This window comes from Rhinoderma darwinii, chromosome 4, assembly GCF_050947455.1.
Source record: "Rhinoderma darwinii isolate aRhiDar2 chromosome 4, aRhiDar2.hap1, whole genome shotgun sequence".
Lineage (NCBI taxonomy): Eukaryota > Metazoa > Chordata > Amphibia > Anura > Rhinodermatidae > Rhinoderma > Rhinoderma darwinii.
In genome coordinates this window covers 269,036,403-269,063,108 of record NC_134690.1, presented here as the reverse complement: position 1 = coordinate 269,063,108, position 26,706 = coordinate 269,036,403, and the positions used below count along the sequence as shown (strand labels likewise).

The 26,706-nt window shown below is 42.4% G+C and overlaps 1 protein-coding gene across 2 annotated transcripts in view; it reads right to left on the bottom strand.

Annotated features, from left to right (window-relative positions):
- MAP3K5 (mitogen-activated protein kinase kinase kinase 5) overlaps positions 1-26,706 on the bottom strand; it is a 282,518-nt gene that overhangs the window by 67,342 nt on the left and 188,470 nt on the right. For both annotated transcript variants that reach the window (XM_075862477.1, XM_075862478.1), the window contains exon 16: positions 22,100-22,227. In XM_075862477.1, the coding sequence (XP_075718592.1) occupies positions 22,100-22,227 (128 nt within the window). The remainder of the gene's footprint in view (positions 1-22,099; positions 22,228-26,706) is intronic.

Below are 26,706 nucleotides of genomic sequence, written 5' to 3'. Positions count from 1 at the left end.
TTCTGGACTGAAGTTACTGACCTGTTATCCCGGGTATTGGAAGTTCCAGTTAGACTGGAACCAGGAGTTTGTCTATTTGGATTGGTGGAGGATGGGATGTATGCTCATACAACACGTACGTGCCTTCGAGAGACGTTATTTATAGCTAGGAAGGCTATTGCTATTAGGTGGATGAATCCTCGTACTCCCACTAAATCTATGTGGATAGAAATGATTAATTCCATGATACCTTATGAACGAATTGTGTATGTTAATAGAAGATGTCCGGATAAATTTCATAGGGTGTGGGATCAGTGGTGTAATTCTGAACTCACATCCTATTCCAACAATGCTTTATCTAGGGCTCTTGAAGCAGCCCCCACTTAATGTGTGTTGTAAAGGGAAGGGAGGAGGTTGCCTCTCCTATCTGTTTGGGTAATGTATAAGCTTTAAGATGAGATGCGATATTATAGGTACCCTAGATCGCTTAGATGGAATCGAGATTTGTGAGATCTCTGTCTTCTGCATATGGTGATATATTATTGCTTCTAAAATATGGAGCACCATGCACTATGAACGATTGTGAAAAGGTTTTTTGTATACTATGTTTTAGTTTATTACCTGTTTAAATTTGAAAGAGATTGTAATGCCATGCATTGCTGATATGATATTGTAACACGCACTTTTGTATTTAATGTAGGGCATGTCCGCTGTGCGGGGGCCCAGAAATGTCTTGTATCATGGTGTTTATGTATCTCCTTCAATAAAACGAGTTTAAAAAAAAAAAAAAAAATCGACACTCGAGGGCAAGACCACCAAATATGATACATAGTACCATCTAGGCTACATCCTCTAAAGCAACCGGCCGAAACCGTAGGGTAGATGGTGTGAAGCATTGCTGGAACATAGTAAGCTCTATGGAGCACTTTCGTGGACGTCTCAACCAATGATACCTGCCAGCTACCGTTACTTATTGTGTCACAGCATTGTCTCCACTGTGCAGGCGAGAGCGTGGCACCCATGTCCCTCTCCCACTTCAACATATATGGCAATTTGGTGTCCGGATGTGGAGTATTAAAGATACCATATACTATAGACAACAAACCCAGTCGAGAGGGTGAGTAAAGTAACATTTTTTACATAGGGGTGTATGACAGACTAACTTGGGCAGGAATTAACTTGTGTAAAAAAAGAGAACAGCTGGATAGCCTGGTAGTACTCAGGTGCAGGTGGGGTATGGGCTTCAGTGAATTGCACGTATGAGATCAAACGTTCCTCCCTAATGAAATCATGAACTTTGGTTAAATGTTTAGAGCACCACCAGTGAAAATTTGAGCACTGGAGACCCGAGGGAAACCCCGGATTCCCAAACACAGAAATCAGCGGGAGTATCGGGATTGCAAACCATGTCTGAATCGAACGGAGCGCCATAGGAGTAGGGAATGGTAGGAAAGTAGAGAGATATTCTTTAATGTGGCCGGCAGGGGCGATATCATCCACATCAGTGCGCCCCAAGAATATGGTGCCAACTGAGCCACCTCTAAGGAAACCCATACCGGCTCCCTATCTGGTGGGAGATGTGTCAATAATAATTGAGCCACCCTAGCCGCCTTGTAGTAGTGCAGCAGGTTAGGGACGGAGAGACCCCCAATTCTTTTATGGTACATCATGATACGTGTCGTTATCCTAGGACGCTTATTCCAAATGAATTTAAAAATGTCTTTCTGGAGGAGTTGTAGATCACCCTTCTGAAGGGGGATAGGGAGGGTTCTAAATAAATAAAGCAATCGGGGGAGGGTAACCATTTTGATAGTATTAATTCTACCCACCCATGAGATCGGTAATTTAGTCCACTTAGCCATATCAGCCCTAATGGCCTTAAACAACTGGGGGTAATTATGTTTATAGAGTGTATCAAGGGAGGGGGTCAGAGCTATGCCCAAATAGGGAAGATAATGTGTTTGAGCGTGAAAGCCAAAATTCAGCTCCACTAGTTTTTGCAGGGGAGGTGGGACGTTACAATATAGGGCCTCCGACTTGGATTGATTCACACGAAGACCTGAGACTGCGGAGAAGGAGCTGAGGGCCGCCATCAGATTTGGGAGGGAAGTCAGTGGTTTAGTGAGAGTGAGGATGAGATCGTCAGCCGAGAGACTTAACTTTTGTTCCTTGTTTCCAACATGATGACCCGTTCTATCTGGATTGCATCTAATGATTTCCGCTAAGGGCTCCATAGCAAATGCAAATAAGGCTGGTGAGAGGGGACATCCCTGCCTAGTGCCTCTCCGAATAGGTATGGGATGAAGTGTGGTAGCTGGTAACTTAAGGTGCGCCTCAGGGTCCCCGATACAGACCTTTTCCAGTACTTTAAATAGGTATTCCCAGGAAAGGCTAATCGAAAGCTTTTTCGATATCTAAGGCGAGAAGGACCATCTGGGATTTAGAAATATTAGCTGAATGGATAGTATTAAGTATTTTCCTAACATTATCAGGTGCTTCCCGTCCCGGAATCAATCCGACTTGATCTCTATGAATTAAATGAGACATAAAACTTGTTCAACCGTCTGGCTAAAATTGAGGTAAATATTTTAGTATCTAGGTTAAGTAGAGAGATCGGTCTATAGTTACCAGTCATCAAGGGGTCCCTGTTGGGTTTGGGAATAACCGTTATCATTCCGGAGAGGAATTCAGTGGGCATGTGCCGACCCCTCATCAGATCCGTACAAAAATTTAAAATATGGGGACTAATTGTTGGGAGAATTTTTTGTAATATACGGCTGTGAATCCATCAGGTCCCGGGGCCTTCCCCAGTTTAAATTCTTTAATTGTGGCCTCCAGCTCATCGCTCGAAATCTCAGCATTCAAAAAATCAATAGCCGTTTGGGGAAGTTAAGGGATATTGACAGAAGCTAAAAAGTCCCTCACCGCAGTCTCAGAAAGGGGAGAGGAGTTGGCATAATAAAGATTGGTAAAAAGTGGTAAAGGCAGCATGAATATGGTCTGGGTTAGAGGTGGTCTGCCCTGGGCATGATTGGATACGAAATACCTGGTTGATTCGCTGACGAGCCTTAAAGGGAATGTGACGCTAGAAAAAATGAATTTTTTTTTAGTTAAACAATTAGTGTATAGGTGATTAAACATTGTTCTAATTTTAATTTTTTTCACGAGTCAGGAAATATTATAAATTAGATTCTAATTTATAATATTTCCCAGTGCTGGTCACTAGATGGAGCAATTCCCAAAATTGCAGCTTTGCATGTGGTAAAGCAACCACATTGCTTTATGCTGCAAAATTTGAGAAAACTCACTCGCTCTAGTGAGTTCTCAGAATCCCCCCCTCCTTTATCCTGGCTAGTGCCGGGAGAAACGAGGGGATTGAACGGTCAAACCTCCTACACTGTGTGTCGCCATTTTTTGAGCTAACACACAGTGTAGTAGGTTTACATACACTAGTAAACACACAGTAAAACAATTACATACACAGAAATAACTTACCTGCTCCAGTCGCCGCCGCTCCCTCTGGTCCGTCCGCTCCGTCTGCTACCGCCGCACCAAGTGCACAAGTCCGGAAGCCGCGACCGGAAGTAGTAATCTTACTGTCCGGCCGCGACTTCCGGTCTACAGGAAAATGGCGCCGGACAGTTCAACTTGGACTGTGTGGGAGCGGCGCATGCGCCGTTCCCACACAGACGGCGTACAGCATAGTGGATGGAAAGGGCCCCATTCGCATTCACTATGGGACTGTAGCTGCCGTATTCCATGTCTGTATGTGTCGTTAATCGACACATACAGAAATGGAAAAAAAAATGGCAGCCCCCATAGGGAAGAAAAAGTTAAAAAATAAAAAAAAGTAAAACACAAACACACAAATAAATATAAAAGTTTTTAATAAAACACTAAAATCAAACTGATGTAAAAAAAAATTTTTTCGTGACACTGTGCCTTTAAGCTGCTGGGCCATAAGTTTATCCGGCTTATTAGCCCATTTATAGTATTTTGACTGAGTCCATCTAAGGGCCTTTTCCGTCTTGTGGGTTAATAACATGTCAAGCTTGGTATCTTTAATAGCACGAATAAGATAAAATGAAGGACTTCGTTGATTGGCCGCCACTAGGCGGACAAGTTCAGCTTCAAGAGCATTCTGGGCCTGGGACCGTTCTTTTTTACATTGAGAAGCCAATGCCATTATCCTACCCTTTATAAATGCTTTATGGGCAAGCCACACAGTATGTAAATTAACATCAGGAGTGGCATTATCCGTAAAGTATTGAGAGAGCTCAGTCTGGAACTGTGACTGAACATTGGAGTTAGATAAAAGCGACTCGTTGAGCCTCCAGGAGAAAGGCATGGTACCTCGTTTGGAGAAATCAAATTCAGCTAGAACTATATCATGATCAGACCAGACTGACAGGACATGTCTAGAATAGGCCAATAAGGGGAGGGAGTTAGTGGAGGCAAGAATCATATCAATACGGGTATATAGACGATGGGCCGGGGAGAAGTACGTATACCCCCATTATGTTCTCTCCACGTATCCGCAGTAGAGCGAGCTCAGGATCCTAGTGATCAAAGCTGCCTGACTACGCGTACGCCTGCAAGGAGCAGGTGAGGAACGGTCTAGTGTAGTGTTTAGTACAAAATTAAAATCTCCACTCCATATTAAATGTTGGTACAGTAGAGTAAGCTATCATGCAAACATTCAAAAAAGAGAAGCGGATCATCATTCGGAGCGTATGAATTCACAATACATAAGACTTTGTCATATAACAGGCCGAGTATGATCACAAACCTGCCCTGAGGGTCTATTCTAGTTTCAGTGACATGAATAGGGAAATTATTCTTAATTAAGGTGATCACTCCCCGTGATTTAGAGGGAAGGTTAGAGGAGTAAAAGGTAGTATACCGGGGATGAAAGAATTTAGGATGAGATGTGGGCGTGAAATGAGATTCCTGCAAACAAATAACATCGGGTTGTGCTTAACATAGGAGAGAAATGCTTTTCTCCTCTTCTGCGGGGAGTTGAATCCCCTTACATTATGACTTCGTACTCTACACATAATACCAGTAAAGAAGTGGCATACGCCCGGCAATTACACAGAGAAGAGAGATACTAGGCATACAGTAAAGTATGAATAAGTGACTTATACTTTTCACATATAGGCTCATATATGACAGGGGAAACTTAATGAACAAATAACAATGAACAAATGTCCAAAAAAATCTGAGGAGTATTCCGCAAACAGATAGTGCCTCCCGGGGTACACATCTCTGTTTCAGCAATTCTCATAGATAAGGCCAGCATGGTGGCCGACAACACGAAGCCTAGTTACAAGATCTAGCCGTACAGTCCACCGGAACAAGAAATGGCATAGTAGGCTTAGATGAGGTGTAACATACAGAAATAATATAAATATAGGGTATGATACTCATCTGAATGCCAAGAGAAGAGGATCCTTGTAGTATGTGTCCTCAGGGCCCACGAGGGTCGGGCTGTCTGATAGGAGTGTTCGAGTTTCTCGGCCCGGGTGTCCAGTTCCTAGCCGGTCGTTGAGGTCGGGGCGGGAGGGCTGAAGCAGGAACCACTGAGATTCCAGCACAACGTAGGGCATCTCGGCCCTCTGCCGGCGATTTAACCACATAGGTTCTGTTGTGCGTCTGGAAGTTAAGCGAAAAGGGGAATCCCCAGCGGTAACGGACCCGAGCCGTCTGTAGAGCTTGAGTGATGTCCCGCATATCCCTCCTACGTTGGAGTGTGGAGGGTGCTAAATCCGCATATAAATGGACAGAGGGTTGCATTCCTGGTAAAGGTGAATGATTCCGTGCCGCCATAAGGATTTTATCCCTAGCTTCCGGATAATGAAATTTCAATATCACATCACGCGGTAAATCCGGATTGCGTGGTCTTGTCAGGGCTCTATGAGCCCTATCCATACGAAATAAAGCAATGTCATCTTGGATCACAAGGGTACGAAAAAGCGTGGTGAGAGTGGGTTCCAAGTCCGTAATGGTCTCCGGCAGGCCTCTGACCCGCAGATTCCCTTTCTGGGACCGGTTCTCCAGATCCTCCAATTTAAATTCCAGTGCCTCCAACTGAGCTGCATGGGAATCGATATCCCTGCGGTCTGTCTCTAATGCATCCGCAATGTCGTCCGCTATAGTCTCCATGTCAGAGACTTTGACCTATTTCCTGAATTTGGCGGGAAAACTCAGCCACCGCCTATGATAATTCCGTTCGGAACAATGCTGCGATATTCCTGAATAAATCATCAGTGTGTGTGGGTTATAGCTGCTGGAGGTGAGGGTGGTGGGGAAGCGTCCACCGATGACAGACTCTCACTGACCTGAGCGGCGGCCGGGTCGGCCATGATGGATTGCCTCGTGATGCGGAAGATCTCCGGTATAGTTTGAGAAGGGGCTGGAGTCACCGGTCCTCAAAGGCTTGGATTTGTTGGTCCGGGTCATGCTGCACCTTACCGGACTGTTTGGCTGCTAAGGAGCTGTGAAAGACAGCGCTAATACCACTTAATCAGTGCTGCCGGAGCGGAGTTCACATCAGGTGTGTCCTGTCCCTTGAGCTTCGCGCATGCGCCTCCTCTAAGGCATTTTAAGGGGTGTAGTGAGCATTTTCACCCCACGTGTTTTTTCATTAGAAATTAATGCGCAGCGGATGGTGCGAAGTGAAAACTGCAATTTTCCACTGATATGCCATTTTAGTGCACAATATGTTGTGCCCAGTTTGTGCCACCGAAGACAAATACCTAATAAACGGTTAAGCGGGTTCTCCCGGGTATGGCGATGCCATACATGTGGACGCAAACTGCTGTTTGGGCACGCTGTAGGGTTCATAAGTGAGGGAGCGCCATTTGGCAATTGGAGTGCAGATTTTGCTTGGTAGTAGTTCTGTTTGGGGTTTTACTGGTATTTCAGTTTATAATGTGTGAGGAATATGTAAGCTGTTCGGAGTACATCAGGGCATAATAAGAGGGTATAATAATGCGGTAAATAAATAGTAATCCGCAGATGTGTGGCCAGTGTCGCACTGATAAATGGTGCCCAATCTGATCTGCTTTTGGAACGATCTGCACATTTTGTGTTGTCATATTCTGAGAACCAGAACTTTTTTATTTTTTCTCCACCAGGGCTGTGTGAGTGCTTATTTGTTGCCTGACAATCTGTAGTTTTCATTTGTACCATTTTGGCGTACACACAATTTTTTTTATCACTTTTTATTCCATTTTTTGGCAAGCAAGTTTACCAAAAACCAGCAATTGACAGGTTTTTTGTTTTTTTTACAGTGCTCACCATGGGCTATAAATGAAAATGTTTCTTTATTCTGATGGTCGATACGATTACAGCGATACCAAATATGTATAGTTGAAGTTTTTCAGCGTTTGCACAATAAAAAGCGGTGTAAGGGCTTTTTTTTTTGCGGGACCGGTTGTAGTTTTTATTGGTACTGTTTTGGACTTTTTGATCACTTTTTATTCCATGTTTTTGGAGAGGTGGTGATAAATAAAAATCAATGACAATCTCTATTTTTAAAAAATGTTTGCGGTGTTCATCGTGCGGGAAAAATAATATTATAGTTTTATAGATTGGGTCTATTACAGACGCGGCGATACCAAATATGTGTACTTTTTTTTAACCTTTTCTTTTTTTTCCTATAATAAAAGACTTATTATAGGAAAAAAGGCAGTGTTTGTTTTTATTAACTTGAAACTTTTCTTTTTCTTTTTGTCCCACTAGGGGACTTTTGGGCCTGCACCTCTGACCTTTACTCTAATGCATTGCACTACCCACGTAGTGCAATGAATTAGAGCTGTCAGTCATTCACCGACAGAAAGCCTATTAGGTCCCGTCTCTGGACGGGGCCTAATAGGCTATTGTATGTGGCAGACCAGGAGGCCATTGTTAGGCCTCCTGTTGCCATAGTAACGATTGGCATCCTCACAATCACATCGTGTCGATGCCAATCTCTACAAACCCCTAAGATGCCACGATCGCTTTTGATCGCTGCATCTAAGGGGTTAATATACAGCTGTGTAACATACAGCCGACACCGGCGGCTGATTTTGCAGGCTTAACTCCTGAGCCATCTTTCTTTTGCGGCTGGTAGCCTTTTAGGCCCCGCCTCCTGACGGGACCTAGCAGGCTTCCGTACTTGGCAGACAGGAGGCCATTGTTTGGCCTCCGGTCTGCTAGAACAGCCATCGGAACCCTGCGATTTGCATTGCGGGGTTCCGATCTGCTAGAAAACACCATAGATGCAACACTTGCTTTTGAGCGATGCATCTAAGGGGTTAATCGGCCGGATCGGAGACTAGCTCTGGTCCTGGTCTTGCCCCAGGGTGTCAGCTGTAATATACACCTGAAACCCGCTGGCGATGGTGCGGGCTCAGCTTCTGAGCCCGAATCGGCAACATAGCGTATCAGTACATTGTGTTGTGTTAAGCCCTTGACAACAACGTACTAGTACGTTGGATGTCGTTAAGGTGCTGTATTTAAAAAAATAAAATACTAAATAGGTACCCTATTGGTGATAGGTTCTTAAAATGTCCCATGAATGGGGATTCAAATGTTGGGCGGTATGCTTATGATTTTATTTTTTCAATAGCTCACTTAAAGAGGCTCTGTCACCAGATTATCAAATCCCTATATCCTATTGCATGTGATCGGCGCTGCAATGTAGATAACAGGAACGAGTTTGTTTTTTTTTAAAACTATCATTTATGAGCAATTTTATATTTATGCAAATGAGCCTTTCTAATGGACAACTGGGCGTGTTTTCCCTTATTTCCAACTGGGCGTGTATTGTGTTTGTAACATCTGGGTGTGTTTACTTGTTTCACTGCACAATCACACTGTGCTGTGGATCATGCTGGGCTGGAATAATGAGAAGTGTAGAACACTGATTAGTCACTGATTGGTCAGCCTCATACACTCCTATGTACAACACCCAGTTGGTAAAAAGTAAAAACACGCCCAGTTGTACATTGAGAAACTCATTAGCATAAATCTAAACTAGCTTATAACTTGCTCAAAAATGATCGTTTTTCAAAATAAAAACCACTGCTGTTATCTACATTACAGCGCCAATCAGATTATGTAGGAGATAGCGCATTTATAATCTGGTGACAGAGCCTCTTTAAGCAGATCAGTATCTGACTTAACTACACTTCTTGCTTTAATTGTTGAAAACTAGAAGAATCTGATGGCTCTGCCACTATTTTGTATGCTTAATAGTTGAATGAGCAGTGGGGAAAAAATAAAAATAAATAATTCACAGGAATATCCATTCATTTATCTCTCTGCGGTCATGAGAACTGTAAATAAATAGCATTATAATCTACTACCTTTGGGGCAGAGATACTGACAAAATATCTTCAGAAAGCACTTCAATGGGGAGAACTGGCACAATCATGTGTACGAATATTATTAAACCCCATACACTACAGTACAAAACCTGCATAATTTACCAGAAGGCAAAAAACGCAGCAAAAGTACCACACGTGATTATGGCCTAATGGCCCAAAAGTAGTAACAGAAATGGGAGAAACATAATAAGGCTCAGTTCACATCTGCGTCAGAGGCTCTGTCATATCTGCTTAGCAGGCTTTTGCTGTAAAACATAGCGCTAATTTGTCTGGCAAAATTAAGAAAACCTGATGGAACCCATTAAAGTCAATAGGTTCCGTCAGGCATCATTGGTTCTAAATCATGCGATGGACCTGGCGATTTCTGTATTCTCGATATTCTGCTTCTATGACAGAGCAGAACAATAAAACCCATAATGCAGATGTGAAAATGGCCTTAGGAAAAGATGAAAATTACTCTTACCGGTAATTAGATTTTCCGTAAACCTCCACAATGGCACTCATAGGAAGATTCCCCGCCAATCGAGGGACAGGAAATAACATGGACACGGAAATAAAATGCCCCTCCTCCATACTTTATCCAGTAATAACAGAGTACCTCCATACAATAATTCAATATTTAGGTGTAAAATAACAAACCTATGGGGGGGGGGGGGGGTCCCGTGCTGTTGTGGAGGTTTATGGAAAATTACCGGTAAGAGTAATTTTCATCTTTTTTTGGCACGTCCACAACGGCACCGGCACTCATAGGAGGAATAACAGAGGATTTTGAATTTAGAGAGAGAGAACTGCCGAAAGGACTTTATGCCCAAAGGACAAGTCCCTGTCTGACAAAACATCCAATTTTTAATGTTTGAAGGAGGTTAAGGGGTTAGCCCAGGTAGCTGCCCGACAAATCTGCTCAATAGGAGTGGAAGGCCCTTCAGCTTATGAATTGGAAACTGCTCGAGTAGAATGTGCTTTTAGACCTACTGGGGGTGAAGCATTTATGTTTTGGTATCGGGAAATAGTGGCTTTACTTGTTGCCTTTCCTTTGTTCTTTCCCTTAAATTGGACAAGTAGATGGTTGGTCTTCCTAAAGTCAGCGACTCTTTCTAGGTAGCCAAGAATACATCTTCTGACATCTAAGTGATGGTATTCCTGCTCTTTGCTAGAAGATGTATTGGGGAAAAAAGATGGTAATGAAACTTCCTGTTGGCAGTGGAACTTTGATACAACCTTTGGAAGAAAGGAAGGTTGGTGTCTCAGAATGATTCTGTCAGGGAAAACTGTAAAGTATGGAGTTTTATAGGAAAAAGCCTGTAATTCACCAATTCTTCTGGCTGTTGCAATCACTAGGAGAAAAATGGTTTTAAATATTAGTAGCCTGAGAGAGATATTAGATATTGGTTCAAAGGGAGCAGTAGACCGTACGGATAGTACTAGGTTTAGGACCCAGGGCGGACGACGACTGTGGAATGGATTACTGGATTTAGACATTCACAACCCATTAAAAATCTTTTTAACAAAATAATTCTCAGCTAACTTACAGTCTAAAAAGGCATTCGGAGCTGGTATATGCACCCTTCGTGTGCTGGTTTTTAGGCCTTTAGACCGTTTTGTAAAAAGTCTAATATCAATGCAATGTTCGGTCTAGATGAAGTGTCCCATTTGTGCTGGGAAAAAAGGATACTCAGATATATCTTGGAAGTTACTTTTTCGGCTATTTGAAATCACAGCATCAGAAAATTCCATATTCCTAAGGGTATGTTCACACGAGGTCATTACGACCGTAATTGGCGGACGTATTTCGGCCGCAAGTACCGGACCGAACACAGTGCAGGGAGCCGGGCTCCTAGCATGATACTTATGTACGACGCTAGGAGTCCCTGCCTCGCTGCCGGACAACAGTCCCGTACTGAAAACATGATTACAGTACGGGACAGTTGTCCGGCAGCGAGGCAGGGACTCCTAGCGTCGTACATAACTAGGATGCTAGGAGCCCAGCTCCCTGCACTGTGTTTGGTCTGGTACTTGCGGCCGAAATACGTCCGCCAATTACGGACGTAATGACCTCATGTGAACGAAGTTGAAGAATGTTTGGATGAAAGACTGGTCCCTAAGATAGAAGGTCCAATAAGGGATGGAGAGACCAGTAATTCCCTGCTGCCAGCTGGGAGGAGAAGAGGGAGCCAAGATCTTCTGACCCAATGAGGAGCAATCAAAATTACTCTGGCATTCTCTTCTTGGATCTTTGCCAACACCCTCGGTATCAAGGAGAATGGAGGAAAGGCATAGAGGAGAGTTTTCGGCCAACTCTGAGACAGAGAATCTACCTTCAATCGATCGTCCTTGTGTGAAAGGGAATACAAGCCTGGGACTTAATTGTTCTCCCTTAAAGCAAACCGATCTAGATCTGGCATCCCCCATCATTGGGCGATTTAACTGAAGATACAAGGATTTAATTTCCACTCTCCCTCCCTCAAAGAGACACTGCTGAGAAAATCTGCTGCTATATTCTCTTTGCCTCTTACATTGACTGCGGACAAGGAGAGGATGTTTTTCTCTGCCCACATCTACATTTGAGCTGCTACTCGGTACGGGTTCTTGCTTCTAGTTCCTCCCTGTTTGTTCAGGTATGTCATGGCGGTTATATTGTCTGAAATGACCTTTAAATGTTTTCCATGCGGAGAGGATTCAAGAGCCCAAAGCGCCTCTTTTACTACCGACAGTTCCCTCAGATTGAAAGACGCTTTTGCAAATGAGAGGATACCATCAGCCCCAGGCCAGAGAAGAGGATGTGTGTGCTCCCCAGCCTTCACTATTGCATCCGTCGTGATGACTAGCCGAGGGTTCGGTCTCCAAGGGACTCCTTTCTGGAGACGGCTTCATATTAGCTACCAGTGTAGCGATATCCTCACCACCGACGGCACTTTTACCCTTAAGTCTAGGGAAGCTTAGACTTTGTCCCACACAGAGAGGAGAAACTGCTGTAGGGGTCTTAAATGCGCTTGTGCCCAGAAGACTGCTGGGATCGTTGATGTTAGGAGACCTAAGATCGTCATAATCTTTCGGATGGAGTGGTATCTGTTTCTGCAGAAGAGAGACATTTTTAATGGCATGGAAATCTGTTTTTATTCTGGAAGAGGTCATTTTCAGAGAGTTGAGGAGGACTCCCAGGAAACCTTTCTTCTGATTAGGAAAGAGGTCTGATTTCTGGTGATTTATTAACCAGCCGAAAACCTGAAGGACTAGTTTTAGATCTAGAAGCATTTGAGAAGCGGATGGGGCTGAAATAAGGAAGGAATCTAAATAATGAAATATCCAGACACCATTTAGATGCAGAAAGGATGTAAATTCCGCCATTACTTTCCTAAAATTTCTTGGGGCCCGAAAGGGAGAGCTTGAAACTGAAAATGATGAAGTTTGTTTTGGAAAAACAGAACGGTCCTCAAGAACATCTGATATTCTGGATGAATTGGAATGTGGTAATAGGCATCTGTTAGATCGAGGGTAACTATATGACAGTTTGAAGATAGAAGATTTACTGTCGATTTTATGATCTCCATCTTGAATGTAACAGTTGAGGGCTTTCAAATTTATTATGGCCCTTGCCGAGGCGTCTTTTTTCTTTTTTTTTTAACCAGAAATACTGGAGAATAGAACCCTTGACCTTCTTGGGATGTTTGCAGCTCAACAATAACTTGCTTCTGAAGAAGTAGAATCTCCTTCTCCTAGGATATCTGACATTTTGCAGAAAGACGGTCCATGGATTGGAATCTTTGTGGAGAGAAGGCAAGAAATTCTAGTTGGTAGCCATGATGTAGAATATCTGGGATCCAGGGGTGAGATGTTCTTCCTGGCCGCCAAAAATTTCTTTAACCTGCCCCCTACCGGACCTCTGGCATCACTGTGGAGGTTGGCGGGATTGATTGTCCCTGTTGAACAGGAATTTTTTCCCCTTGCCTTTATACGGCTGGAATTTTGAGGACTCCTGCTTCCTCCTGTAATCCTGTCCCACAGGGAACTTCTTTTTCTTTATCGGCAGCTATTTCTAGGATGTCATCTAATCCGGATCCAAACAGCCGGTCTCCCTCGCAAGGAATGCCTACCAGCTTGTTCTTAGAATGAGGATCTCCCGACCAGATCCCTAACAAAGTAGATCTTCTTGCTGCTTTGGATAAGGCAGCGGATCTAGCTGAAAGCTTAACTATATCTGTTGAGGCATCTGCTAGCTAATTAGAAGCTTTCCTTAGCATTGGTAAGGAGGAAATGATAATATCCACTCTGGGAGTGCCAGGAGCTAGATGGTATAACGGTGTTTCATCGACCACTAATTTCTGAATGCATTTTGAGCATAATGCTTTCGTATATGATGAGAACAGTGACTTCTTACAGACGCCACATTTCTTTATAGGCTGTTTAGGCTGAGCAGTTTCCTTAAATAATGTCACATTAAGGTAAAACTTTTAGGAGAAAGGAAGAAGTCACAAAGTAAAATAACGTCAGCCCCAAACTTAGTTTAAGAACGGAAGGTGAAGCATACAAGAAGAAGGAGGAGGAGGAGGAGGGATATACCGGGCCAGAGGCAACCACAGGAACTGCAGACTTGCGGGGATCCACCACATGAGAGGAGACCGACATGGCTTGGGAGATGCTGGAATCACTTACCAGCAGTCTTATTTAGAATCGGACGCCAATTTCCTTTAGGCTCTGCCTGCTGGCTGTTCCTGGTCCGCGTCACAGGTTAACATGTGACCGGAGATGCTGAGATCCAGGAGGAGAAATGGGATTCCATGCCAAAGGAATCCCCGTCCACCAGGTGCCTCAGTACCAATCCAGGCCCACAGAAGGAACCATGCCCAGGGCTGCCTCCAGCGGAGGACTTTTGCCATCGAGCGAGAGGGAAGCCTGCAAGCCACCCACGACCCTGCTCATTGCACCAGTCCTCCGGACCTCACATTCGTAAGGGCTGGGCATAGACAAGACTGGGCGAATATTTTCCTTTCCTCAATGAAAGTAGACGTCCATGCTTCCCAGAGGGACAGGAAATCCTCCTATAAGTGCCGTTGTGGAGGTGCCAGGAAAACAATGTTTTTCCCTGTTTTGTTCTGTCTCCTGGTGTTCACACGCCGAATTCAGACAACCCTAGTATACGGCCGTTAAAACAACGGCTGTCACACGGACGCATGTATTTTAATGGGGCCGTTCACACGGCCATTGTTTCAACGGACCGTGTCAATGGTCCGTTGAAGAATAGAACATGTCCGATTTTCTTGGATCCCTCGATAGACTCAAGTCTATTGGAATCCGTGAAAAATGGGACCTGCACAGGCGCAACTCTGACGTGAAAAACTGAAGTTTTTTACGTCCGAGCTTACACTCGTTCATGTAAATCTAGCCTTACATTGTAACTTTGTAACTTTCAAAGCTTTATTATCTATTTGAATAAGTATAGGATTGTATAAGTATTGTTGCTTAGGTAATAGGCAAATGATTAGAGCTTAAAGGGGTTTTCCGGAAACAAACAATCCTTTTTAGTTAAATGAAACAGTGCAAAATAATTAATTTTGCAATAGACTTAGCTTGGATCCAATGTTTGTAGCGGCGTATCCCATCCTCAGTCACATGACCACTTGCTAACCCGAAATGCAACTTCCTCCCCAGATTCGTCTATTAGTTAAGTTCCGGTTTCCTGTTCTCAGAGTGTACGGTCACATCACAAATGACGTAACTGTACCACGTGTTTGTGTAGTACAATTTCCTCATCCTATTTAGAGCATGCGTGGTTGACACACACCCCGCATCCAACACGCATGCTCTGTTATCTGATAGAGCTGGTTGTAGTAGCCGGAGTAAGTCCCTGCTGCCGGCACATTGCACGCTGGGACAAAAGCAGCGTATGCAAGGAGGAGAAACACAGGAAGAGAAGGGGAACGAACATACTGTGGTAAACAAACCTCCAAAAAGGTAAACAATAGGGCGTAATGTTACCAGAAACATTTTTAAACAAGAAAACTATATTCACAGTGCACTAATACATTAATAGAGAAGAGTTGCATTTATTTATTTTTTTCAAAGTTTCGAAAAACCCTTTAACCCCCTACCGACCAGTCCACGTAGAGTAACGGTCTGCAGTGCTGTTCCTTGTGCCTGCAGCCTGTTAATCTACGTGTGCTCCAAACGTAACACACAGGCATTCCCCGCAGCACGGCATCTCTCAGTGCTGGCTGCTACTGAGAACCTTAGTACTGAGGGAAGACATCGGGTGGGATCACAGCCGTGATCCCCGATTAACCACTTAAATGTGGTGGTCAATAGCGACTGCCGCATTTTAGTAGTTACAAAAACATCAGCACCCGGCGACACGATTGCGGGGTGATGATGGTTGCTATGGCAATCAGAGTCTTAACAAAGGCCTCTGGGTCTGCCATCGACGGAAGGCGATTAGGTCTTACCAGAGGCAGGACCGAATATGCTGCCTATCAGGGTGAAATACCCTGCAATACATAAGTATAGCAGGGTATTATAACAACGACCCAATAGTTGGCTCTTCAAAGTCCCTAGTGGGGAAAAAAAAAATATGTTGTGCAAAATATAAAAAAGTAAAAGTTCCAAGTAATAAAATTTAAAATTAAAAAATAAAAATAAAACTATGCATAATTAGTATCTCCGCATCCGTAATGGCCTGAATTATAAAAATATGATGTTATTTATCCCGCATGGTGAACGCCGTAAAAAAAATAAAAAACACTGGAATCGCTATTTTTAGTCACTTCAGCTTCCAAAAAAATTTAAAAAATAGGGATCAAAAAGTCGCATGTCCCCAAAAATGGTACAAACAACAAAAAACAGGCCACACGGATTTGTTGATGGGAAAAATGTAAAAAGTTATGGCTCTAAGAATATGGAAACACAAAAACGATTATTTATTTTTTTAAACCATGATTATATTGTGCAAACACTGCAAGACGTAAAAAAAAACTATATACATATGGTATTGCCGTAATCACATCGATACACAGAATAAATTAAAGACGTAATTTATAGTGCAGGGTGAACACCGTAGAAAAAAAACCCAAACAAACAATAGAAGTTTTCATGGCTTAATTCCACTAAATTCAGCATAAAACCTGTGGGATCATGCTCACTATACCCCTAGATAAATTCCATAATGGGTGTAGTTTCCCAAATAGGGTCACGTTTGGATATGGGGGGGGGGGTTCGTTCTGGTCCCTCAGGGGCTTTGCAAATGCAACATGGCACCCAAAAACCAATCCAGCAAACTTGAGCTCCAAAAGTCAAATTACGCTTGTTCCCTTCTGAGCCCTGTCGTGTGTCCACACAGCCATTACCACATATGGGGTATTGACATAATCAGGAGAAATTGCTTTTCAATTCTTGGGGTGCTTTTTCTTCTTTATGCCTTTCTAAAAACTGATAATTTCTAAGTTTTATTGGAAAAAATGTAGACTTTAATTTTCACGGTCTAAGTTCTGCAAAAAAAAACCTGTGAGGTCAAAATGCTCACTATACCTCTCTATAAATTCCTTGAGGGGTGTAGTTTGCCAAATGGTGTCTTTTGGTGGGGTTTCCACTGTTTTGGCCCGACAAGACTTTTCCAAACCTGACATAGTGCCTAAAATATATTCTAATGAAAAGGAGGCCCCAAAATCCAAAGGGGCTCCTTTGCTTCTGAGGCTGGTGTTTCAGTCCATTAGCACACTAGGGCCACATGTGGGGTATTTCTAAAAACTGCAGAATATGTGATATTGATTTGCGTCTCTCTGGTAAAAAGTTCAGTGTTATATAAAAAAAAAAAATAATAATTTAATCCATTTTTTTTTCTGCAAATTTCACCTCCACTTTGCTTTAATTCCTGTGAAACACCTAAAGGGTTAACAAACTTTCTAAATTCGGTTTTGAAAACTTTGAGGGGTGCAGATTCTAAAATTGGGTGACTTATGGGGGTTTCGAATATATAAGGCCCTTAAAGCCACTTCAGACCTGAACTGGTACTCAAAAAAAATAGGTTTTGGAAATTTTCTTGGAAATTTAAGAAATTGCTGCTAAAGTTCTAAGCCTTGTAAAGTCCTGGAAAAAATAAAAGGACGTTCAAAAAACAATGCCAACATAAAGTAGACATGTGGGAAATGTTAATTAGTAACTATTTTGTGTGGTATTACTATCTGTTTTACAAGCAGATACATTTAAATTTAGAAAAATTCACATTTTCTCTAAATTTTGGTATTTTCACTAAAAAATAGTGTAGTACCGTGTTAGCCAGAGACAATATGAAATGTTAAATACTTTTGTGTCAAAAAAGACAAAAGTATAATAGGTATGATACCTTTATTGGCTAACCATAAAAGTTCTATATGCAAGCTTTCAGAGCACACAGGATCCTTCTTCAGGCAGTTTACAAATGAATGACTTAGAAAAAAGCACAACATTTAGATGTTACACAAAGACAATTAGTACATGAAGTCATATATCATTAAGATAAGCCGGGGCAATAAAACTGAGGTTATAGGGGTGATGACTTAGGAGTTAAAGAGGGTCTGTCACCAGATTTTGCAACCCCTATCTGCTATTGCAGCAGATCGGCGCTGCAATGTAGATAAGAGTAACGTTTTTATTTTTAAAAAACGAGCATTTTTGGCCAAGTTATGACCATTTTCGTATTTATGAAAATGAGGCTTGCAAAAGTACAACTGGGCGTGTTGAAAAGTAAAAGTCCAAGTGGGCGTGTATTATGTGCGTACATCGGGGCGTGTTTACTACTTTTACTAGCTGGGCGTTGTGTATAGAAGTATCATCCACTTCTCTTCACAACGCCCAGCTTCTGGCAGTGCAGACACAGCCGTGTTCTCCAGAGATCACGCTGTGTCGTCATTCACAGGTCCTGCATCGTGTCAGACGAGCGAGGACACATCGGCACCAGAGGCTACAGATGATTCTGCAGCAGCATCGGCGTTTGCAGGTAAGTCGATGTAGCTACTTACCTGCAAACGCTGATGCTGCTGCAGAATCAACTGTAGCCTCTGGTGCCGACACGATGCAGGACCTGTGAGTGACAACACAGATCTGCACTGCCAGAAGCTGGGCGTTCTGAAGAGAAGTGGATGATACTTCTCATCAGAACGCCCAGCTAGTAAAAGTAGTAAACACGCCCCGATGTACGCACATAATACACGCCCAGTTGTACTTTTTCTTTTCAACACGCCCAGTTGTACTTTTGCAAGCCTCATTTGCATAAATACGAAAATGGTCATAACTTGGCCAAAAATGCTCGTTTTTTAAAAACTGTTATCTACATTGCAGCGCCGATCTGCTGCAATAGCAGATAGGGGTTGCAAAATCTGGTGACAGAGCCTCTTTAAGGCATCTGGAGTCAGTCTGATGGGGGATGTGTCGTGTGTCCATGTAGTGGCTCATAAATCCAGGCGTTAGATTGAGGCCTTGTGTCAATGACTGGAATTTTATCATCATCTTGAATTCCCAAATTTTTCTTTCTCTGTTGTTTTTAAAATGACCCTTCAGAATTAGTACCTTTAAATCTGCCAAACTGTGATCAGGTCCAGAGAAGTGTTTTCCCACGGGTGTATCCACCTCCTGTTTTATTGTATGTCTGTGAAGATTCATCCTGGTTTGTAGTTTTTGTATTGTTTCTCCAATGTAGATTCCTTTATCTATGCACCTTGTACACAGGATCATGTAAACTACATTGGAGGATGTACAGGAGAACGTGGCAGTGATTTTATAGTCCTGTTGCGTGTTTGGTATCTGGATGGTGTTTGATGACAAGATGTTGGTACAGGTCTTGCATTTTCTACTGTTGCAAGGAAAAGTGCCAGTCTCTGATGGTGGTGAGATGGCACTTCTGACCAGGAGATTCCTTATTTTTCACAAATTAATTCTTATATTTAGCAAATTTTTTCACGAACATCAAGTACAATATGTCACGAGAAAACAGTCTCAGAATCGCTTGGATAGGTAACAGTATTCCCAAATTACCACAAAGTGGGACATGTCAGATTTGAAAAACTTGGCTGCGTCCACAAGGCCAAAACAGGCTGTGTCCTTAAAGGAACAGTGTCATCACAAATAATTTTTTTATATGTTAAAGATGTTAGTGCTTTAATAAAAACGTTTATTTTCATTTGTGTGTTTGTGTTTTACGGTTTCTTATTTTTACACTTTTTCTTCCCTATGGGGGCTGCCATTTTTTGTTCCATTTCTGTGTGTGTCGATTGACACACACAGACATGGAATACGGCAGCCACAGTCCCATAGGGACTGCGAACGGCTCCCGTCCCATTGACTGCCGTGTACGGCGTCTGTGTGGGAACTGCGCATGCGCCGCTCCCACACAGTCCTATTCGAAATTGGCGCCGTCCGGCGCCATTTTCCTGTGGACCGGAAGTCGCGGCCGGACAGTAATATTACTACTTCCGGTCGCGGCTTCCGGACTTGTGCACATGGAACAGCGGCAGCAAAGGGAGCGGACGGGCCGGAGGGAGCCGCGGCGGCAGGAGCAGGTAAGAGATTTCAATGTATGTTAGTGTTTGTGTGTGTTTACTACTGTATGTAAACCTACTACACTGTGGGTTACCTCAAAAAATGGCGACACACAGTGTAGGAGGTTAAACCTTTCAAACCCCTCGTTTATCCCGGCACTAGCCAGGATAAAGGAGGGGGGGGTGCTGAGAGCTCACTAGAGCGAGGGCTTTTAACCCAATGTTGCAATGCTGCAATTTTGGGAACAGCTCCATCTAGTGACCAAAAATGGGTAGTATTATAAATTAGAAATAATTTATAATATTACATGGACTCGTGCAAAAAAATTAAAAAAATTTGAACAATGTTTAATCACCCACACACTAAATGTTTAATTTTTTTAAAAAAAACATGTTTTTCTGGCAACACATTCCCTTTAAGGGGTTAAGCAAAGACTTGTGCATTAAAGTAAATTCAACACCTTAAGGATGCAGTAATTCTAGAATTTAAAGCCTTTACTACTCAGGACCAAGCAATTTCTTTTACATTTTTTCATTGCCACATTCCAAGAGCAATAATGCTTTTATTTTTCCGTTCACAAAGCTATATGATGGCTTGTTTTTTGTTGCATGCATTATTATTATTTTTTTAACAGTGTTTACCGTGTGGTATAAATAACAAAGTTAACTTTATTCTACGGATTGTTACAAATACAATGATACCAAATGTATATAATTTTTTACGTTCTAGAAATGTCGCAAGACAAAAGAAAATTCTATGAAAAAAATATGTTTTTTGTGCTGCCGCATTCTGAAAAGCCATAACTATTATTTTTCCGTTGACATAGTCATATGATGGCTTGTTTTTTGCCGGACTAGTTTTAGTTTTTATGTTTTATGCATCCATTATTTATCCATCCATATTGCCGTATGGGGCTTGTTTTTTGCGGGACAAGTTGTAGATTTTTATAGCATCATTTATTGTACCATATAATGTAGTAGGTAACTGGAAAAAAAATATTTGTGGGGTGGAATGGGAAAACAGCGATTCTTCAATACTTTTGGGGGATTTGTTTTTACAGAGTTCACCGCGCGGCAAATACTGCATGTTAACTTTATTTTGCAGGTCAATATGATTACAGCGATTCCAAATTTATATATAGCTATTTTTTTGTTGCACCACTTTTACAAGAAAAAAAAAATTATTGATAAAAATAAAATTAAGAGTTTTGTCGCCATATTCTGAGAGCCATAACTTTTTTATTTTTCTGTCGATTGAGTGGTATGAAGGCTTATTTTTTGCGGGGCTAGCTGTACATTTGTATTGGTACTCTTTTGGGGTACATGAGACTTTTTGATCACTTTTTAGGGGAGATGAACTGACCAAAAAACAGTGATTCTGGTGTTAATTTTTTATGGCGTTCACCATGATATATTGTAATAGTTCAGACTTTTACGGACACTACTATACCATTTGTGTTAATTTTTTTTCTACATTGTGCTTGAGGGAAAAGGTTCATGTTTTTTTTTACTTTTACATTTTATTTTTTACTTGTCCCCCCTAGGGGACTTGGACCAACGATGGATCCCTTGAATGATATGCTAAAATACTACTGTATTGCTGCAGATCAGGATACTGACACACTCCCATGAAGCCCTGTCGGAGGCATAGGAGTACAAAGATGGCAGATCTGGGGGGCCTCGCTATGAACCCTGAAGTGACGACATGCTCATTCTATAGAGTGGGTTCGGATCGCGAGCCCGCTCCATGTTCCCTCACCCGACGTGCGCCGTATATATACGGAGTATGTCGGGAAGAGGTTAGTGAGCTGTGACTAACACCACCCACCGGCTGCTGATTGACAGCTTTCTCTCCATACTGTGATTGGGAAGAAAGCTGCTAATCAGTGGCGGGTGGGCGGGGCTAGCCACAGCTTATGAATATCAAGGACTTCCTAATATACTTTCTGTATCAATTCCGCTGAGTCTTCTTGGAGTCATTTAATAGGAACCCTCATTTACTTCCAAAGGAAGTCTATCCTGGTCACGTGATGGACACACAAGTGCATATTGCAAAATTGCGTAACCTGTATTTGATGAAACCACAAATCACCATTTAAGGGAAGCCACATAGACTAACAGCACAATACAGTCTCCCCCTTCACAGACCAAAACAGAGCCATAATACGGCCGAGAGCATACACCCTAAGATGTAGTGTCCCAAATAATGAAAACATACCTACATGAAGACTGTAAATGATGCCTTACCTCCTGGTACCTGCTCCATAAAAATTTTAATAAAGTGATTTTCACTGAATGAACCCAAATATTGGACAATGTTCTTGTGTTTGAGGTGTTTGTGAAGTGCAATCTCTTCATGCAGTGGCTGTGAGTACCTAGCAAATACAAACAAAAGACAGATAAATAAATATCTATTTCTAAAATAACAAATATACAATTTACAGCAAAACATAGGGGAAAATAAACAATTATTAGAAATGTCCTTTTAAGTGAAGACCTATCATCAGGCCGTTTTTAGGTCCAAAATTCTGTTATAGCTTGTTAATACATCTTTAAATCCGTTAAAGTGTTTTTTTTTACTGATAGAGTTATAAATCACCAACATATTCATAGAGTTAAAAGATAACAAGCTGGCGGCCAAAAGCTTCCACTAAAGTGGGCATTATAGCTGGCTGCAGCTAAACAGCATGTTATGGAAAAAAAAACACCTCTGCCTCCCATTGAAATCAATGCAGGTAGATTTCAGAGGTTTTAAGGCGCTGATTCAGACGTGATTCCCACATCAAAATCAGAGCCAGCAAGCTCTGTGTGAACAGGGAGTTATATCTGTTTTTTTAATACTTTATTACCACCTTAGTAAGGGCAGTTGTCTGTTTGACGACGTCCATTACTAAGACGGTGCTTAGTGTTAGCCAGTAAAAAGGTTGCAACTAACCCTCCATTATTACCCTGGTATCCACCGCCACCAGGGGTTTTGGGAAGAACCGGGTACAATCCAGTACCTGACCATCCGTAGTGATGGTCAGGCACTGGGGCGGTCGCCGGCTAGTATTATTAGGCAGCGAAGGGCCAAAAACAGTGGCCCTTCCCACCCTGGTAATGCTACGCTGCGGCTGTACTATTTTATCTGGCTGGTTATGACAATGGGTGGACCCCATGTAGTTTTCCTCAATTTATTCATTTTTTTTTTTTTAAAGTTAGTAATATGCCATTGCCTCTTCATTCCTTGCTACTACTGTGAATCACCATGTAGTTACACAGCGGTTCACAGTAGGATCAAGCAACGACTGAGCAGCGGTGCTAGCCGCTGATCCTTCAAAACAGCTGCCAATCAGCTGTTTTGAAGGGACAGCGGCAAGTACCGCAGCTCCGTCCAGTGCACCCCACACGCACACTAACCACACCAAACATGTAACCGCGCCACACACAGACCCCCACACACCTTACCTGCATGTTTGGGAGGGTTTGTGGGGGGGGGGGGGGGGGTACTCGACAAAGCAGCGGTGCGCGCTGCTGATTAGCGGCTGACTTGCTGATCCTTCATAGCCGCCAATCAGCTGTTTTGTAGGAACAGCGAGCCCCGCTACTCCGTGTCGCACACCCCTAAACATGCGACCGTGCCAAACACAGACCCCGACACACACAAACCCCCTCCCTCACAACTTACCTGCATGTTTGGGGTGGCTTGTATGTTTGGGGGGGGGGTTGCTCGGCGGAGCAGCGGTGCTCGCCGCTGATGCTCCAAAACAGCTGATAAGTGGCTTTGAAGGATCAGCGGCGCTCCTGTGCCGCTGATCCGTCATAGCCGCCAATCAGCTGTTTTGAAAGAACAGCTGCAAACACCGCTGCTCCATTGAGCGCCACACACAAACCCCCCCCCCCAGATCTGCTCCGGCGGCATGCGCAGAAATAGAGCGAGACGGCAGAGGTTGCAATGAACGGGTCCCGTTCGTTATGTCCTATGCCCTGTAGCTGCCGTATTCCATTTGTATATGTGTCGTTAAGAGACACATACACAGATTAAATAAAACATGGCAGCCCCCAGTAAATGAAAAAGGTATTAATAAAAAAAAACATTTCATGTGAAAAAATAAATGAAGTACATATAAAATTGTATTAAATAAAAACACATTAATAAAAACAAAAAAAAAAATCATCACACCTTTCCTTTAAGAGGTGGAGGTTACTAGTTGTTGTCACTCATACGTAAGAAGTGTCTGGCAGCAATGAGAGCCCTGAAGTTATGTGTAGAAGTTGGTCCAGCATGTTGCCATTATATAGACCCTTCTAGCATCATGCATGTCATGCAGGACATAGTTCAAGCTAAGAAAATAATGGAAGTTCACGAAAGCGAATTCCAAACATGGAACCTGGAGTGGCCAGATTGGTTGTCATGGCTAAACCCCTCTAACTGGTTTAAGGGTATTGGGGGAAGGATAATGGTTTTGCTCAAGAGTGTCCTGCAGGTTGTTTCATTATGTATTGCGTTATATTTGCTTCTGCACCTCATATTTTGGGGCTTGCCAAAACTTTTGCAACGCTTCGCAGCAAAGGCTAAAATGATTACCCACCATCCTAGATCCTTTAATTGGGTGTACCCATGAATGAAACTGGTATGGGGATAAGCCCTCCTTTAACCCCTTAATGACCGCCGATTAGCCTTTTAACGGCGGTCATTAATGGGCTTTATTCTACAGCGCCGCCATTCCACGGCGCTGCATTAGAATAAAGTAAACAGAGCAGGGAGCGTCAAATCTCCCTGATCTCAGCTGCCAGATGTAGCTGAGGGCTGGGGACGTCCCTGCTCGACCGGGTGAGATCTCACCCGTTTAACCCTTCAGATGCGGTGCTCAATAGCGTGCACCGCATCTGAGTGGTTTTGGAGAGAGGGAGGGAGCTCCCTCTTTTCCCACTGAGACCCGGCGATAAGATCGCTGAGTGTCTGTCTCCGATGGCAGCCAGGGGCCTAATAAAGGCCCAGGTCTGCCTGTAATGAATGCCTGCTAGGCTATGCCGGAGGCTTGACCTAGCAGATTCCTGTCCGTTTTAAACAGGCAGTAATATACGGCAATACAAAAGTATTGCAGTGTATTATAAAAGCGATCGTATGATCGCATATTAAAGTCCCCTAGTAGGACAAGTAAAAAAAAAAAGTTTAATAAAGTTAATAAAAAAAAATAAAAAATGAAAAACCCACTTTTTCCCCTTACAAAATGCTTTACTATTAAAAAAACACAATAAAGCAAAAAAGTTACACATATTTGATATCGCCACGTCCGTAACGACCCCGACTATAAAGCGGTTACATTATTTAACCCGCACGGTGAACGCTGTAAAAAGTGATCAAAAAGTCGCATCTACTCTCAAATGGTACCAATAAAAACGACAATTTGTCCCGCAAAAAAGAAGCCCTCATACAACTGCATCGGCGGAACAATAAAATAGTTATGACTCTTCAAATATGGAGACGCAAGAACAAATAATTTTGAAAAGTGTTTTTACTGTGTGAGTAGTAAAACATACAAAATCTATACAAAATTTGGTATCTTTGCAATTGTAACAACCCGCCGAATAAAGTTATTTTGTTATTTATACCACACGGTAAACGATGTAGATCTAGGGCGCAAAAAAAGAGTGGTGAAATTTCAGGTTTTCTTCTATTCCCCCCCAAAAAAAGTTAATAAAAGTTAATCAATAAATTATATGTACCGCAAAATGGTGCTATTAAAAAGTACAACTTGTCCCGCAAAAAACAAGACCTTATACAGCTATGTCGACGCAAAAATAAAAAAGTTATAGCTCTTCGAATGTGACGATGGAAAAACTTAAAAAATGGCTTGGTCATTAGGGCCCAGAATACAAGAAGGGAAGGGGTTAAGTACCTGGCTTGGATACAAAATGTCCTCAAATAAACAAAAGGAGGGAAATGTGAAAGTGAGTAAAATGTGTTTATGTGATTTCATTTTGTAAGAATGGCTAAGTTACTCCATCTTGCATGGAGTATCCATTTTGTATTTTGACGAATCGTCTGTTTCTTTAAAATAAGTAAATTCATGCTGGGATTGTCTGAACAATTATATGTTTTTGTTTCTTAGCTAAATGTAGGCTTCCTTGTTATGGAGAATCTAGCTAAATATTTACCAGTTCTTTACTATGAGAAACGAGTCAGACGCTTCATACCGATTGGGAACACATTTTGTTATAAGGAATAGACCGGTGATATCGCAGCTGTGGGGTCGTTATGAGCCAATCCAGAGCCTTTCTTGCTCGTGATTGGTCAGCCCAATCAACTCCCCATTCTATGCAATTGGCTGAGTTAGAGCCAACGTCCCATTGTAAGTAATTGGCTGAGCTCAAGCCTACGCCTCTTTTGAAAGTTATTATTGTAATTGCATTTCTATCAATAAAGCAGAGAAGGGTATTTGGGTATACAAAGCTTGTCTCTTTGTGTCTTACTTCTCTCTGATATATGGATATAACTAATGGATTTGGATCTGGATAAGCGTACTGACGGGTGTCCGTTAACACACCCACCTAAACCTTCAGTCGAATATATTTTGGCCAGGATTGTGTCAACACACGTTAAACTATGTAAATTTAAAATGCCAAAAACAATGGTTATATTTCTGTATTTTTTTCATTACCTTCCAAAAGAGTCATCCGTATGGGATATGTATAAGTATCTGGTATTAATTAGTAAAAAAAAAATATTAATAATACCTTCCCTTTAGGCCTTCTTGACAAAAGCATATTTCACGTCCGTGTGCGGTCCCTTGTTTTCACACACCCTGACTTCAATTGGAAACGTGATCCACAGAAACGGACCAGAATAGGACAAGCGCAGTTTCATGCAA